We start from the raw sequence: 18,694 nt of genomic DNA on the forward strand, positions 1-18,694 counted from the left end.
AAAAACCTATATGTCATAACACTTTATTGGGTATCTTGAAAACATTCATGAAAATGCACTTTTGTTATTTGTTTTGCCATTCATCAAATCTATTAATGTCAGATTAAGCACATTTTATTTCTCAACCATTAAAAAAAAAATTGCAGTAGGGTGTAAACAGATTAATAGTCAACTAATCATTATGCCAAAAAATCTCTGCAATAAAGAAATGAAATAAGATGTGTGTTTACATGTCACAAAGCATTGAAATCTTAATGTAACTTAAGTGCACATGGTTCCATCTACTGTGACAGGTCTAAACTCTCACTAATGGCTTATGGATTTTGGCGTCATTCTCCTTTTCAAACACAACTATGTTTTGAGCCTCTCAAACATAAACAAATTAATCACTTACGTCTTCAGATTTCCAAGAAAAAAGTTAAAGCCTGCAATAAACCATTTTTTTTTCTTTTTGTTACCTTCATGTTTGTCCCTCATCACATCCCCTAAAGTTATTCTTATAGGAAATGTAAAGAAAAATATATTTATTCCACTGGAGATGCAAGATCAGATAAAACAGGGTTGATATAACCCCCTGGGAATAAATTAAATTTATCTGTATCTGTATTATTTTCCAAGTGAATGGATTATTAAGGATTTACACGATCCCTCCACAAGCCAGACTCTTCCAACTAATCCAGTTTTTCGAGCCATTATTCTGATAATTAGCGGAATATCAGACTCCACGTAGACACATACAGTCAGAAAAAATTATTAGACCATCAAAAGTAATCAAAAACAATGGTTATGCAATGCGATGTGTACCATGTGACTAAAACAGACAGAAAAGAAAACATGAAATGCCTAAAAGCACTGTTTTTGGCAGTACATTGCCAGAGCTATTGATGTAAAAACTGAAGTGATTTTGGTTATTGTCAAGAAAACATGGAAAATGGTTAGATATCAGCTCTTAAATTAAACTCTTATAAGCTATTTTTGTTGTTATCATTATATTTGTCCAAACAAATGTACCAGAAATTGAAGAAAACAAGGGATGGTCTAATAATTTTTTTCCACGACTGTATATTGTGGGACGGTTTTTGTTGACAGGGGGCAAACCTAGAAAGACCAGCCCTTACCAATGTTCGGGTGTTTCAACAGGCGACAAATCCTCGCCTCTCGCTCCAGCTTCTGGTGATCTAGACACGAAGAGAGCAAGAGAGAGAGAACAACAAATTAATCTTGACATACGATTGCAAACACACTGCCTTGTTATAGCTTGCAGTTGTAGAGCAGTAGCAGTCGATCTTCGAAAGGTGAAATTGAAAAATGAGCTGTGCAGTTTTTTTGGACAGGTGAAAAAAATAATCATCAGTGATGTATAGATAGATGAACAAAGAACTGAATTAGAGTGAAGATCTTTCAATTGGATGTTCACATGATGTCATGAGCAATTGAATATGTGATACAACAGGCAGATAATATTCAATTCAACCCATGAAAACCTGCCATTTCACTCCGACAGGGAATATTCAATTATGAAGATTACACAGATATACATATAATACAGTTTCCAGTGAGTCAGGATAGAGCATCAACATATGATTGTCTGATAAGAGGACTACATAGATTATGCATTTATGTGAGTGTGTGCATTGCGGTTTATATAACAGCTTAATGATGCTAGTCAACCTGGATTTCATGGCTATCAGGCAAGCAGCAATCTTAGCCCACATACTGTACACACATACATACTAGGGGGGTGGGCCACCATGTATGTGCATGCAGAGCACAGCAAAAAAGACACATCCATGTAGGACTCACAAACACACAAAAGCACGCATACTACACACACATGCAGTACAGGCAAGCACACAAATAGAAGTGCACGCATTCACACTGACATTGAAGAGTGACAGTGAAGTGTAAGCCCAGTGATTATAGTCTTAGAAGATGAGAGGAACGAGGCGGAGAAAGAAGTGGAGGAGTGTTGAGGAGAGGGGAGGAGAGGAGGAAGGGAGGGAAAAAAATGTAGGGGCGATTAATACACACAAAGCACGGATGCTTTTTCTGCTGAAAAATAAAGAGACTGTTGATCGCAGATGTCTCCACCAACTACTGCAATTTACTTTGCTTTTCCCCTTTTACATCCTTTCTCCTTTTGTAAATGTCATCCCTTCTTATTGGTCACCTTGGTTTTGGATACTGCATCACATGTTAAAATAGCGGATAACATATTATAAGAACAGGCATCATTCCATCTTTCAGAGGTATCTGCTGACATCACTCTACAAGTACAGAAATGCTTCTGAATAAGTGGTTTGGTTTATCTTAGCTTAGTCTACCAGATGGCCGGACAGAGCCTTTAACTAGACATCTTTGAAAGGCTGCATGATTATTATTTCTGCAGTAAAAAGTTTGAACATTTTTGTTAAATATAATGGGAAAAAATATCATAGTTTCAATAAGGTTAAACTATTATCTTTTACAAATGGAGATGGTATTGTGTTATTGTTATGCATGTGAAATAAAGGTAAATTCTGACAGTAATTGTGCTTTTTTCTTGCCCTGCATTGGGTTTGGAGTCTTAAGACTGGAAAAAAATATGGGTTGTAGATGACCAGTCTTAGGATTCACAGCTGGTTGACTTAAGACAAGACCTATATCCCTCTTAATAAAAAGGAAGGTCACTATTCAGGACCTTTATCCCTGCTTTATACGGCTTTTTGGATCAATGAGAGCTAAACCTTCAGTCATCACTGTAAATGACAGATGATCTGCTGGGACAAGGTTTTGTTTGGTTGTCCTTATCAAGCACTTGTATATATGAGAAATACAGGATTGCCCATAAAGACTCTCCACAAATGGTATAAAAACAGAACTTCTCAATACCATGAGGCACAATGCCATAAAACAATCAAAACAAATCTGTGTGTACACGTTATATTTACTACATGAGTAAATAAAAAATGGAAGAGGAGAGTGGTGAAATGGAAGAAGATGATGAGGACTGGTCCTACGGGGGCTGACACAGGAAGCACAGAAAAGAGGACAAGTAGGAGAAAGAGAAAGGTGGCAGAGAAGAGCAAAAGCACACAGTGTTCAGTGAGTGAGAAAACCCAAGGACAGCATTCATTTAAGGAAACTATGTATTTGAGGAGAGGAGCGGAGAGGAGAGGAGGAACAGAGGAATAAATTTAGGTTAATCATCATGTGAGAACTCAACTCGCCAGGAGAAAAGAAGATGTAAAAAGAAAACCACCTCCAGATACATTATAACCCTTTTTCCCAACATGTAAATTCAAGTAATGACTCTAACAAGCTAGGAAATAACTACTAACCATCCTGCGGTTTAAAAAAAAAAATCATGGCTGGATAAGTAATATTTGCAAGCCTGCTTTAAGTTACATTTGCTGTCATAGTAATTTGATTAGAAAAAGAATACTTCAAGCATTTGTCCTGGTTATTTGACACTGACACAAAACCAGGTCAGATCACCACCACTGCATTGCAGGTGAATCACTACCAGGCACTCGTACGTGCTTGTACACTTAAGTGAAACTAGAATAAATACAAGATCGTATAGCAACCTCTGGCAGTCTATGTCAAGAGACCGCTGCCAATAAACAAGCTCTGCAATAGGCTGTGGACATGTGTTGGACTGGTGCAAGAGGAAGGGTGGGAGGTTAGAGAATGTCACATACTGAGGACTATGATTAAATATGGACTGTAGGTACAATCATTGAGCTCACTGAATCCCATCTTCCTATTTGTCCAGGTAGTAGATACAACTGTAATTTTTCTGAAATATTTATTTAAAGCAGTATGTACACCAGTGCTATTCAACCTTGGTGTCAGGACCCCACGTGGGGTTGCCTGGAATTCAAATGGGGTCGCCTGAAATTTCTAGTAATTGATTAAAAAAAACCCTACTTACTAATAAAAATATATGGTGAGCTGAGAGAGACAATCCCAATACATAAAAGATATGACAAGCTCTGAAGCTGAAACTGAAGCACTGTGGTACTGTTTATCTTTCAAATGTTCATTGTGGTCAGTTTCAAATGCTGCAGCTCTTTCATAATTCATAGTTTGAGTTCTTGTTTGTTCAGTATTAATTTGCAGCCTTGTAAATGCAAGCTGGACTGACTGTACATATCCTGACCAAGGAAAATCAAATTCTCACTTTGTGCAGTAATCTACACCTGGCTTTTCTGCCTCCATCCATAATAATAATATACATTATATAACCTAAATGTCATCTAAAATTAACATTTATTTTCAATACAGTATAGCAAACTATTACATGATCAAAAACAAATAAATTTTAGCAAAAAACATGTCTCTGTTTTGAATGTCTGGGGTCGCCATTAATTTGTGATGTTAAAATGGGGTCATGTGCCTAAAAAGGTTGGGAACCACTGACGTACATGAAATGTAACATTACTAGATAAGACACCTCACATCCTCTATCCTATATGTTATATACTGAGCTGACCTATGAACTGCATCTGAGATATCAAGAATTTAATTTCGCTACATGTCCATAGTCTCATATACCTTATATCAAAGTTTAATGCCAGAACTGTAAGGAGTTGCAAAATACCTAAACCCATCACAAGTTGTTCTGTAAACTTGCAGCAGTCACTATTCATTGACTTTCGACTTCTACAGCCAGATGGATAATTAGACTTTTATGGAAAAGTATGGACATACCTTCTGTTGGTTTGTGGATAAAAGGACTGGCTGCTAGTCTTGCCTTGGGAAGGCTGACGGACATTGTTAAAAAGAATGACAAGAAATTTACCGGTTTATGGGGTCCATATATGCCTTTCTTGGAAAACCACAGCTCTGTATGACTTGATTTCCTATTCTGTGCTACAATTGTACACTACTATGGTCTGATTTTATAATTTTATAATTGTATTGTCATTTTATTTTATTTCATTTATTTAGTTTCATTTATTTATTTATTTTATTATTTCTGTTTACCTAGAAAATCCTCAAATTTATGGCAATTAATTTTAGGTATGTATTTTCTTTATGTGTAGTTTTGGATTTGGATTTTTCTGCCAGGATTGGGGTAATGTTATTTCTTGGTTCATTTGCTAAAGAAAAATACAGGGGGAAAAAAACACATCAGAGGGGTCAAATTTAACCATACCGCATTTCTAGACCACAAAAATATCTTCTGTCATTGTACTGAGTCATTCTCTTCACTAAGGGAATCGTTTAATCATCACCCATGTTTTAATGACCACATTTTAGAAGTAAAGCATCTTTAGGAACACTGATAGCTTTGTATGACCATCAGTATAAATACAATTAAAATCAGAGACTGCCAAAAAACTGAAAAAATTGACCTGATGGTGGTTCAAGTTATACATATCCATATTTTTAATATAGATTTATCTTGACTTTGTTCGACAATATGGAGTAGAACACAGCACAGTTTTAGCAAAAGTCAAAAACTGGGGAGCTTCAATATTTTATTAAAACAGAAGAATGCATAAAATAAAAACAGCTTTGGCTAAAGATGACCCATTGGTGCTTCTAGTGTTCAAGTTGCTTGTAGTTATTTCACTAGACTAAAACTGTAAGCTCTTTTAATACTTGCAAAATTCTCTAAGCAAATAATTCAGTCATGATTCGTGCATATATTTAGGGATTTTATCACTAAAAATAACAATAAAAGTGGAGGATCTGCAATGTGTACCTATCAACTGCTACTGCTTTGCCTGGCCTTACTGAGCAGCAGAAAGTACGTACTGTGTGTTGCATGTAAAAGAGCTACTTACTTATGTATACATGGTTATGACTGATTAATTGATTTTTTTTTTTTTTTAAGTCATTAATTGCTGCCTTTCTTTTGAGTTGGTAAATCATGGTTTTAGCAGAAGAGTCTAATGCATCAAAAACACATTTATATACCGAGCCATCTCATATTGGAATATGTTACCTCCAGAAATGATGTTAATAAGTAATCAAGTTGTTTTTAAAACAAATCTTAAGAAATCTAATCAATAATGAAACAATGCTAAATTAATGTAACTATATTTTTGTAGTTGTTGTTGTCTTAGTCTATGTGCTTTGTGAATGTATAAATTGTAATACCTTAATGTTGGGAATGGACCCCAGGAAGAATAGTCTCTACTTTGGTAGAAACTAATGGGGATCCTCAAATAAAGAAATAAATAGTCTAATGCAAATCTTTTGACTATAATAAAAACAAGTTGTGAAGTTGTAAGTTTATTAGAGTGTAGTAAGCAGTTGACTGGGTGCATCGCAGTCTGAGCTCCTCTGCTCTGGCTGCCTGAATATCTGTGTGAGTGTGTCAGGCGGAGAGAAAGACACTGAAAGAGAGAGTCAGATGAGAGTCCCGTGCTAAAGGCATGTAGGCGTACAGGCGCATGGCCCTTAGCTGCCAAGTGCCTGGGGTTCCTTCTCTTGCATGACCCTCCCTCCCCTCAGCTACCATCTCCATCTGCCAGTCTACAGCAAAACGCTCCTGTTAAGTTGTCTCAACCTTGACTACAAGCTTAGAGACCTTATACCGGCCACATGACAAATAAAGTAACCACCAAACAACCTAACCCACTGCTAAAGTAGTGCTATTAAAGCCCACAGTAGCAGTGTATGTCAGATAGGTCATGGGGCTATAAATAGAGCGTAGAGTAGAAGTAGTATGCGGCAGCTCTGCAGGCTTTAACATTGCTCTGCTGTTTCTTTGAACATGGCTCATCCATTAGTAAGGAGTAGTAAGAGTGCAGCACAAGTCTTGTGCACCACCCAGTCAGGTCAGATCAGTCCTCCTGTCCTGTGACCGAGCAAAGAGATTATTTCTGCTGTGACTCAGAAATACGGTGGAAAGCTGTGACACCCTGATAAAGCATCTGAAGTGAAATAGAAAGGCAGAATGATAGCAAAACCTGGAGATGAATTATTTATTGCGTGGTGTCTGCACGTGTTGCACTGGGTCTCATTAAGCCAACTGTTGGTATTAACTTTTAGCTTCCTGCTAATAACAGCAGGATAATCTAGGATAGGTTTAATCTCATTAAACGCTGCCCGCTGCACTGATGCATAGTTAAAATAGGACAAGAGACTTAATACTCTCCAAGATTATGAGAAACAGCATCACAAAAAAAGCATGCAGCTGATGTTATCTTGGTTTTTTTTTTTTCTTTAAATGGTAACAAATAAAAAAGAAAAAACAACCTTCATGGATTCCATAGGAAACATGGGCTGAAAAGGTTTGGTATTATGGAAACAATGAGAATAATATACTATGGCCTTTAAAAAAAAAAAAAAATCACCATTTCTAACGCAAATGTGAGATTCTGGACCAAATATTAAATGAGGGAATGAGCTTTAGAAGAGGAGTGCTCACTCATCTTGTCATTGTCAATTTGTTTGCAATTTAAAAAAAAATAAATAAAAAAAAAATTTGTTGATTGTTTGGTGTATGTAATGTCAGAAAACAGTTCTCAAATGTCATGTTTAAAGTCATGGCCAAACTGATCACTGATTATCAAAATTGTTGATGATTTTAATTCAAGAGTCAAGAATTAATTAGTTAATCTATTCATTGCTGCTGTAATTTTATGTAAAAAACTAGTGACTTAATGCTTCATTTCTGGTCATTGTTAAATAAAATGATCCAAAACAAATACTTATTCTTAAAACAGTTCATTCTTTCTGTTACATCTCATGTTTACAATCATCTTCATGACTGAAAAACAAGAACTCACAGGAAAATTAATTTTAGCCACATAAAAATGTGTGAAAGAGAAGTGGGAATCTGTTAATTCTGTTTATTTTAGCTTGAAATGAAATACTGAAAAACAATGCCAAAAGAGCAGAACAACATTATGAAGTGTATTTATAAACATTATTCTGCTTCTAACAGTCTATATTCTGGAGAAGAGGTGAACAAATTATTTTAACAGGAATATTTCTAGTTAAAAATAACAAAAAAAAAACTTTTGTAGAACTAATCAGCTGGCTGATCTGTAAAAATGTTCATGTGCTACATCACAGCAGCAAACTATTCAACATATAATTTATCTGAAGAGTATATCCTTATGGAACACTGATCACTTAGCAGAAACCATTACCTGCTTCAAAAAGGTCAACTGAACATTATGCAGCCGTAACCGAGACCGACACTTGTGAGAGACAAACAGATATGTCCAGACATTCTAGGTTGATGCCCTCTGCTAATGCCTGTTAAAATGCCTGTTGTACCACACTCAACTTTTCCTAACATAAGCATGGGTGTGTGTGTGTGTGTGTGTGTGTGTGTGTGTGTGTGTGTGTGTGTGTGTGAAGTCAGGGTAATAGTCAAGTGTCAGTGTGGTGCCACCTGGCCTCGGCGAAGGGTCTCCAGTTACAAGGCTGCAGGGGCAGCAGGAGATTTACGCTGAGCAAGTGGTGGTGTGAAGAGCCACAGCAACCATGGTGGTGCTGAAGGGCTCTTCATGGCCATGGCATTTAGCCTTGGCTTTGGCTTAAACCGTTAGTGGACACACAGCATGTGACACTAAGCGACGACAAAAGCTTTTGTCCAAATTTAGTAAAGAAAATGATCTAATGGTGACAAACACTAACTGGACACTTCAGCAGAGCGTTGCTTTACATTACACATTTCCAAAAAATGTGTGAAGACAGTGGAAAGAGCTCAAACACAAAACCTTTAGTACTTATACAAAATATTTAGAGCAAATAATTCATTACTTCATGATAAAATGGACTTCTTGTAAATTGATAGCAAGATTTAATAAATTAACTTCTAGGGGGGGAAACATACTCATTACAGCTGGGTTGATTAAGTTTTTGTGAATGCAAAACCAAGCAGTGTGTTCATAATGTAAGCTAACAACAATCACACCACAGTGAAGGATACACACCCCCTGGAATGACACGATTAATGCCACTAAAACCATCCATCCATCATCATTAGTCTAACTCAGAAAAAGGGTTGCGTAAAAGGTCAGACTGGTATTCATAGAGCTTCGCTACAGTGCACTCCTCCAACAGCCACAGTCAGTCTGATAATAACTACATACACAGTCAGAAGTAAACAATTTCTGCCTGAACAACATAGAAGAAAACCCATTCATGTGTTTATTTTGAGCCGGCTAGAGCATTGTAACAGTGTCTTCTCAGACTGCTCGGTGGGACAGCTGCAGCTCGTCCAGAATGCTGCTGCCACTGCCCTCGCTAACACCAGGAAAGCGGAGCACATTACACCGCTCCTTAAATCACCGCACAGGCCTCCTGTGTGTCAAAGGATAGATTTTAAAATCCTATTACTTGTCTATAAAGCACTAAATGGTCTCGGGCCTAAAGGACCCTGACCACCTCGGGTCATCTGGGACCGGCTCACTCAGCTCCCCCCAGGATGAAAACCAAGCGTAGAGAAGTAGCTTTTCATTTCTCTGCTCCCTACCTGTGGAACACGATCAGTATTTATACACTTGGTTTTGCTTTTTTACTGTTTATCAGATGTAATGTTAATGTCTTAAATCAGAGTGAATGGTGCTTTGGTGTATAAATACAGTGCTTTGCTGTGACACATTTCTGTGAATGCTCCATTGTCCTTCTTTTCTCATCGTCAAACCCCAGTGTGATAAAAGTCCCTCCTACGCATCACCATCTGAGAGGGTAATTGCTGTTAGATATCACTTATATAAGACTCTACACTGTAGGTGGAGGGGTGACCACTGTAACCGACACTATGTACAAATGAATCTTTCTTTAAAGGTTTCATATTCTACTTTTAGTCTGTAACATGACAGGAACCTTCTTCTTATAATCCCCACCTTGTTATAATAATCACAAGGGTGAACCCGTAGGTGCGCTTGTTCTCATCTTTACTATGTTTGTTATCTCACAGAATTAGAAACACAACATAAACATAGGCTTACCTCTCGCAGATAACTTTTTGGTGTTGATTATTTTGGCAGCATACTCCTGTCCCGTACACAGCTTAACACATCTGCGGACCACTGAAAAAGCTCCCCTGTAAAACAAAGAAAAACACATTGTTATTAATGGACAAAAGCTTCATCAGGAACTTTTTGATGAATAAAAAAGTGCTGGAGGCTCCTCAACTAGCTTATTAACCACAGCTATAGTTCTGCTCAGAGCATCTTCTGCACAGGTGGCACTTCTAATGCAAAAAGATTTCATCTGACTTGCTTACATTAGGTGTGTCTAGCTGCATTAAAGGACTACACTGCAAGAATTTGTCTGTTTAATAAGCTCCCACGAGGTTCCCCCACACAAAGTCAGCATATCTTAATAACAGACATGTAGCATACGATAAGGAGCTAGAATGGGCTCTAAAAGGCAAATGCAGCATCAGTGAATTACATTTTTAATATTATTTTTATCAGTACTGTGTCTTGCTGCTGTAATTGCAATTGTAAATGAGGGCTCTACATCCATATTTTTATATTAATTAAAACATAGATAGGCAATATATGAAATTAATTCAGTTAACGCTGTAGAACTTGATAGGTTTGTTTGGCGTCACTGGGTAAAAATACATGACTGACAGCTGTAATTGCAATGAGATTAGGGGTGGGAATCAAAAACCAGTTCCAACTTTGAACCAGTTCGATTGATCAATTCCATCGAAATTCTACACCTCCACTGTTATGGGTCAAAACACAGCAATGTCCCATCAGAGAGCGAACTTTAATTGATTGCCATTCCAACATTTATTTCAATATAAAGTAGCTTCTTGTTTTGGATAATCCCTTATGGTCCAACTAAAGCAAAAATTAATTTAAAAATAAAAATGTGGGTCATTTAGCAACACTAATCTGTCAAATTGTCTCCAAAATGTCCCGTCAGAGAGATTTCAAATACTGTGTTTTGACCCTAATCAATTCTTCTTAATTGTTATCTCATTTCCCAGCCCAACGTTTTCTGGTTTTCCCTACGTCGCGTCAAGGTACATTAAGTAATTACGTCCCCTGACCTGCTTCGACCACGAGGAATGAGAAAAAGCATTCCAAAGCTTGGCTACATTCCACCAGAAGAGACGAGAATAATGCCATGTGTAATAACGCTGTAATTTCATGTAAGAGTGTAAATACCAGCAACATGCTCAAGCATTTATCGACCCGGCGTGGAATTAAATTCCAGCAATGTCATGTGGTCGACCACCTGCGTACGAGTGCCAGTGTTAATGGTCAAACAAGCTCAACTATAACCTAACTACTTTTTTTCACCACTGAAAAAAAACACTCAGGAATCGATAGGAGAATTGATAAGGACCCAATCAATTCCCACCCCTAGATGAGATGCTGACATACATGACTCTATGGTTGGAAAAGTGGCTTCTCTTTTCTACTCTGGCATCATATCATCTATATTTGCCTTTTGATTTGGACTGAGGGGAGAGAGCTACAGAACGGAGGAATCTATCGTCATATTCTGGTCAGCTTTAAACCAATTTGAGCCTTAAACAATCTGGAAAAAAACAAAAACAAAATTGAGATGAGTGTCTCCGTTGCGGACCTCCCTTTCTTCAACAAAAATATAAAATGAAAACCTGTTTGTTATATTACCTGTGAACATGTTTCTCCAGTCACTGCAGATGTGTAGAATTTTATTTTCTTCAGTATCATTGTTATTTTTTAACAGATAATGCACAATGACACCCTCAGAAGTGCTGTGCTTTCGTTATTTTTGTTGTTTATTGATATTGCACATACAGTGTGTGGCATATAATAAAACTATTAATTATTTTTGGAACCACATTCTGCTGTCCGCTCATGTAAACCAAATGAAATTGATTAAAATCACAAATTGTTCACAATACTAAAAAACTATCAGGTCCAAACTGCCAATGTTTTAGCCATATCACACCCCCAAGACTCTCTGGACAGCATTTATTCCCAGAGACAATTTTTGCCTCAATATTTAAATAAAATCTACACCAAGGACATATTATTTAATCAAATATGAAGAGCCACAGTATATAAATATTAGTACCTCTCCTTTTGCAAAGTGAACCCCAACAGCAAATATTCGATTCTGTATATAGAGGCGTTTTCACAGCCGGTCCCTCTGCCAGAGTTTGACAGTGACAGGCCCACTGGTGCCAGTGTTCCACTTCCACACTGAGAAATTACATACAACCAATAAAGCCAAGGTGAAAGGTGAAAGTCAAGGCATCCGCTGACCAGAGAATTACATGAGGAGAGGGAGGAAGAAGACAAACTCATGCACAATTCACAACGTATGTCAGTTGTTTCAGCATGTTGTAAAATGACGGAGCTAAAAAAAAAAAACAGTTTCAAACAATCAGGGTTTTTAGTTTGTCTGGTTAGTGGTGACAAGGGCCCAATGTGCCGATCAAGTGGTTTTCAGGTACACTTTGGTGAAATATGAGCTAAAAATAAGGAGGTTACTAGTAAATTGCTGTATGAAGTAGGTGTAGGGAATCTGGGCAAATCTCAGTGTTTTAAAATGATTTGTGATTCCTCTTCTTATTCCTAAAATCTAATGTTAAGTACAAACAGACGAGAAACAGCCAATGGATTTCTACATTTGCACAAGAAGAACATGATACTGCATACAAGAACGCACCATTTTCACTGTAGATTATTGTTTTGGGTATTAAAATAATGTTCAAAACCCGTTTGTGTCATATATTTCAAATAAAGTGTTGTATTTAGCAAAAATTCATGTATTCATATAACTTCACTTTACATCCCCAGGATACAGGTGTCAAAATTTGACATTTAGTCCTTAAAGAGACAGAACTATTTTCATGGCAACTTCCACATGAATTTCTCTACATTTAACCCGTGATTTATCGCCATCTATTATAATAGTCATCTGTACTTGGCATTGTTCAGTGAAAATCAGGTATTTTCCTATATTTCATTTATTGATCATGTAGATGTTCGTAAAAGCTCATAGTAAATCCAAATGTTATTATATCAAAACAAAGAGAACTAAAGAAAAAAGTGTGTTTTTCAGCAAAATATAAACGAGCAAATGAGGATTAAATGAGAATTTGTCAAACTACAGGGGTCTTACTGTTCACTACGGCGCCTCTGAACATCCCAATGGGTCATATCTGATGACAGTGACAAGAAAAGAAACTGCATTTTACCTGAATTATTTACATGTACTGATAGGATTAGTGGATCAAAAGTTATTAAACATTTTCAGTAGACTTTTTTTGGTTTGCTGGTGATTGTTTAGGACTTGAAGGGTTAATCATACACAATCAACATAGAGGTGCACTGTCAGAAACTGGAAAAATATTTACAGCATGGCACGTCATGAGGTTTACAATCCATGTTTATGTATTAATATTCAGTAGCATGCCTTGCTAAATAAAAAGTGACAACTCCAGTCGCTGGTCTCCTGAAATTGCTTTCGTGGCACATACCTTGTCGACTTCTCAAATAACTCGGTCCGCGACAACTGTTTTGGTTTTATAAGCAGGTCTTCCATCATCAAACTGCTGCTAGCCATGTGGCAGCTCAAGTTTCATTGTTTACATGTATGTTAAGTTTGGGAAGATAAGAGTCATACATTAGTCTATTGAGCTCTACAGGACTGTTTGACATGGTAGTCATGTATGGTTATTGATGTTATGCAAGTTTTGCAAACAGCATAAAATGACAATGGACCAATATACAATCACAGAAATGATACTGAGGATATCTATCAGATACTGATATTGATCACGATATAGGCCTAAGGATTTCAGATCATCTGCCAGTAGTAGAAGAAAAGCATGAGGATATGTATTCATGCAGACACAAACACATACTAACACCAGATTCCTCAGCTGTGCCTGGAAAGTTCGCACTCTGTGAGGTAAGTATCTATCGCTGGGACTAAATATTCTTTCACACATACAGAAGGCATCAGTTAAATAAGGTAACAAGCAATGAATCATTGTTTTTCTAAGTCTGGTTTGACATACACAGAGTGAACCCACAGAGAAAATCCCACCCAAAAATATTTCTGCAGAAAATGGTGCCACTTGCAGTCAATGGTTTTGTAACCAGATATCGCTGAGTTTCAGGAGTAGTGTTAGTCGTAGGTCCCTGTCATGCACACAAGTCAAGTACAGTAGAATTTGTACAATTATACTTCAAAGCCTCCAGTCAAAGTGAGACAAATGGGGTGATAACATGGAAAAGAGAGGAAGATGAAGACTTTTTCATAAGCTCTATGTGCTGTTAAAAATTTCCACTGTGATAAATGGACAAATGAAGTTTCCAGAGGCATTCTAACAGTGTTATGATAACTGAGATAAAAGGAAGTGTTCTTACAAATGGCAATCTTCCCCAAATTGCAGTTTGCTGAATAACTCAAATTTATTGTAAACATGATGGCATGAGTACTTAAATTAATTCAATCAATGGAATGTTTCCTTTTTTGCTTACCTTTGCCTAACTTTTTTCCTTGTTATGACACATACATCGTTAATATACAGTATTTCTCCAGTCACTGATTGGAGACATTTACACATATTGGTGCTGTTTGTTCTGACTATATATACAGGGTGGGGAAGCAAAATTTACAATGAACATTTAGTTGTTTTTTCTCAGCAGGCAGTACATCAGTTGTTTTGAAACCAAACATATATTGATGTCATAATCATACCTAACACTATTATCCATACCTTTTCAGAAACTTTTGCCCATATGAGTAATCAGGAAAGCAAACGTCAAAGAGTGTGTGATTTGCTGAATGCACTCGTCACACCAAAGGAGATTTCAAAAATAGTTGGAGTGTCCATAAAGACTGTTTATAATGTAAAGAAGAGAATGACTATGAGCAAAACTATTACGAGAAAGTCTGGAAGATACTGTTAAAGAAGAATGGGAGAAGTTGTCACCCGAATATTTGAGGAACACCTGCGCAAGTTTCAGGAAGCGTGTGAAGGCAGTTATTGAGAAAGAAGGAGGACACATAGAATAAAAACATTTTCTATTATGTCAATTTTCTTGTGGTAAATAAATTCTCATGACTTTCAATAAACTAATTGGTCATACACTGTCTTTCAATCCCTGCCTCAAAATATTGTAAATTTTGCTTCCCCACCCTGTGTGTATATTTATTTATTTATTTATTTATTTATTAATATCCTCCACTGTGTTGAGGACTGGTGATCCTCATTTGATCAGAAAAGAAATGAGTTCATTCAGATAAACATGATAAACATAGATTATTTCCACAAGAGAACACGAGACAGAAGACTTCAGACACAGGCCCAGCACATAGAAAATGAAACTATCCTTTCTCTGTGTCCATGTCAAGGTTGAATCTGTTCCGTGCTGCCCAAACCTGCACTGTCATTTGCTCTTATTTGTAATAATTCAACCTTTTGACAGTATGACATTTAAAAGGAATTGCAGATGTCTGTTTTGCTTTAAATGTCAGTATGTTTGACAGTAGTTGAGGATGTGAAGTGTGATGAATAAAGACAGGTTTTAATCAAAATAAAAAAGAAATAAATGTTTAACAGTACTGTACGAGATAGTAATATCATATTTGGAAGATTTATAACTACAACTGTAACTTTTCCTTCAAATATTGCCAGACCTAAAACAAAGTGAGAATACACTAATTTAGCTCTGCCCAGAGGTGGGATCAGTGTTATTCTATGAAAGCCAAGTTATTCACACCTGCACCCTTTATTCCCTTGAAGTGTTATGTAACTGATAAATAATAAGCTTTGTCTTTGACACATGTCACACTGCAGTTGTAGATCTGTCCATCAATTTGTTCCAGTCATTTTACATAATTGTTAGCAGCTGGTTGGAAATGACAGAAATGACACATTTCATCACTATTCCACATAGCTTTAAGTCTTTAAATACCATCTTCTTGTTATGGACCCTTCACCTACTATAGCTCAATGTTTCCTGAATGGAGGATGACCTGTTGTGTTACCTGTCACTTTACAAAACTTACAATGCAAACAGCAATGTGACTTTTTTTTATACTGTATGTTTGACTGTTCGCTGTCAAAGAATAGTTCTACTTGTTCATAAGATGTTTGTGTATTATTTAACTATTATTAGTATTGACTGAATTGATATTGAAGTATTGATTGATTATTGACTGAATTGATCTCCTTGAATGCTTTTAAATCCAAACTCAAAGTGCTCGAGACTAACTCAATGACTTGCACTTGTTTTTCATAGTTTGACTTGTCCTGTAAATTATTGTACGTTGTAACTGTGTGTTGTATTTCATGCTGCCTCTTGGCCAGGACTCCCTTGGAAAAGAGGTTCTTAATCTCAATGGGATCTTTCTTCCTGGTTAAATAAAGGTTAAATACATAAAATAAAATATTAGGTGCATACAACACTTTTGGTATAAAATGAACAGAAAAATCCACTACATCATTAATTATAATTTGTCATAATTAATCTAAAATGTCATATTCGTGATAGTCCCAGCTACGTGTACAGATTAATCTCTCTCAGACTGATGCTTCAACAGTGCTGTGTTTTTTAATCAAGGTCTAGACTTACTGTGTTAAGTCTCAATAGGATTGGTATATATTAAAGACAGACCAAACCTTCCCAGATAATAATATTTATTACTTATGGGAGGAAATGAGAAAGATGTGAAGGCAATGATTGTCTGATCCCTGTGTCTGCTGATGCAAACTGACACACAACTATTTATGGTTGACCAAAGCTCTACCTTCTGTACAGATATTTAGTTACCACAGAAACATGCTTTGAGTATCAAAACACTCACTTCCTGTAGGCCTGGAAAGTGACTCTATAAATTTAGCTCCTTCACTTAAAGGCAGCAGCTGGAGTCAGCCTGGATTTCCATCGGTTTTGATAAATTCAAATGTTGACCCACTTTCATGATAAAAACAACGCTATCAAAACAGCCATATAAACCTCTCATTTAGTTGCCACAGAGTGTACAGAAAGAAGGACAACATAGCACCACTTCCTGCTGCTTGGGAAAATTGCAGCTGCCTTGTTGTTTAAGTTATACATTTTGGGGTCTGTGCTATAGAGACGTGAGAGTACAACATCCACATTTCAATTAATTTCCTCCTGCAGATCTGATAGTGTCTTACTGACAACTGGTCATAACATCTGTCAATCACAAATGACACATCAGAAAAAAATCTACTGAAAGAGACACAATCACCTTCAGGAAAGAATTCCTGGATGTCAACTTTTTCAAGACTGTATTTAATGCACAGTTTCTCTAAAATAATGCAATACAAGCTGCTGCATCAATGAGTTGTTCATATTCTTGGCTTTAACCAAGATGCAGACATATCTGATTGTAAATGCTCCAAGTGTGATGTTTAGTGATATTCAATGGTGACGATATCGAATGAACCAGCCATCCCTCCCATAAAGAGGCCACAAAAACACAAATAGCCCTCATTAGAGCTAATATTTTAGTGCAGTGTTTTTCAACATTGGGGTCGGGACCCCACGTGGGGTCGCCTGGAATTCAAATGGGGTCACCTGAAATTTCTAGTAACTGATAAAAACAAAATAAAAACTTACTAAAGAAAATATATAGTCGCGGAAAAAATTATTAGACCACCCCTTGTTTTCTTCAATTTATTGTTCATTTTAATGCCTGGTACAACTAAAGGTACATTTGTTTGAACAAATATAATGATTGACCCCAGATATGGAGTGATGGTTGTTCCTGACCAGTCACTTGTCTACTCACCTGTTGGTAAAACTTGAGTTTACATAGTTGCTGAAAAATGATTAGACTACCCTTGTTTTCTTCAATTTCTTGTTCATTTTAATGCCTGGTACAACTAAAGGTACGTTTGTTTGAACAAATATAATGATAACTACAAAAATAGCTCATAAGAGTTCAGTTTCAGAGCTGATATCTAGCCATTTTCCATGGTTTTCTTGATAATAACCCAAACCACTTAAGTTCTTAAATCAAGAGCTATGGCACTGTATTGCCAAAAACAGTGCTTTTAGGCATTCCATGTTTTCTTTTCTGTCTGTTTTAGTCACATGATACACACAGGAGTTAGTACTTCATTGCATAACCATTGTTTTTGATGTCTTTTGATGGTCTAATAATTTTTTCCGCCTTCATCCATAATAATATACATTATATAGCCTAAATGTTGTCTAAAATTAACGTTTATTTGCAACATAACATAGTAAACTATTACATAATCAAAAACAAATTAATTTCAGCAAAAAAATGTCTCCGTTTTGAATGTCTGGGGTTGCCAGAAATGTATGATGTTAAAATGGGGTCATGAACCAAAACACGGTTGGGAACTACTGTTTTAGTGACGATACTGGTTTATTCAAGATAATACTGTTCCTATTTTAGTGTGATTATACATGAATGAAAACATGTAGTCCAATGCAATTATATTCAGAAACATTTAAGTACAGACTAATGTATGCCTCACTATTCCTTTTGGTTTGTTGGGGGTGAGAGTTAATGAGGATAAAACTTTACATTTACATCATGGACTTGATCCAGGCTACAAACCAGTACACCCTTAAAGTATTCCAAAAACTACAGACAAACTTGAATTTATATCTTTAATATTTTTGTGGGCTTTTTTTTCACAGCGAGCAGAACTCAGCGGTGGCTGCATGGCATGCACCAATAAAGATATCAGTAAATGATATGCAAGATAACCAAACACCAGTGAGATGCATGACACCAGCAGGGCAGTATAGGCAAT

General features: G+C 36.6%; 1 protein-coding gene across 13 annotated transcripts in view; it reads right to left on the minus strand.

The window, feature by feature from the left end:
* The window catches only part of camk2b1 (calcium/calmodulin-dependent protein kinase (CaM kinase) II beta 1), an 82,028-nt gene that overhangs the window by 61,442 nt on the left and 1,892 nt on the right, over positions 1-18,694 (minus strand). For all 13 annotated transcript variants that reach the window (XM_030144315.1, XM_030144312.1, XM_030144321.1 and 10 more), the window contains exons 2-3: positions 9,909-10,003; positions 1,119-1,178 (exon numbers count right to left, since the gene is read on the minus strand). In XM_030144315.1, the coding sequence (XP_030000175.1) occupies positions 1,119-1,178; positions 9,909-10,003 (155 nt within the window). The remainder of the gene's footprint in view (positions 1-1,118; positions 1,179-9,908; positions 10,004-18,694) is intronic.

Source organism: Sphaeramia orbicularis, chromosome 9 (genome assembly GCF_902148855.1).
Source record: "Sphaeramia orbicularis chromosome 9, fSphaOr1.1, whole genome shotgun sequence".
Taxonomy (NCBI): Eukaryota; Metazoa; Chordata; class Actinopteri; order Kurtiformes; family Apogonidae; genus Sphaeramia; species Sphaeramia orbicularis.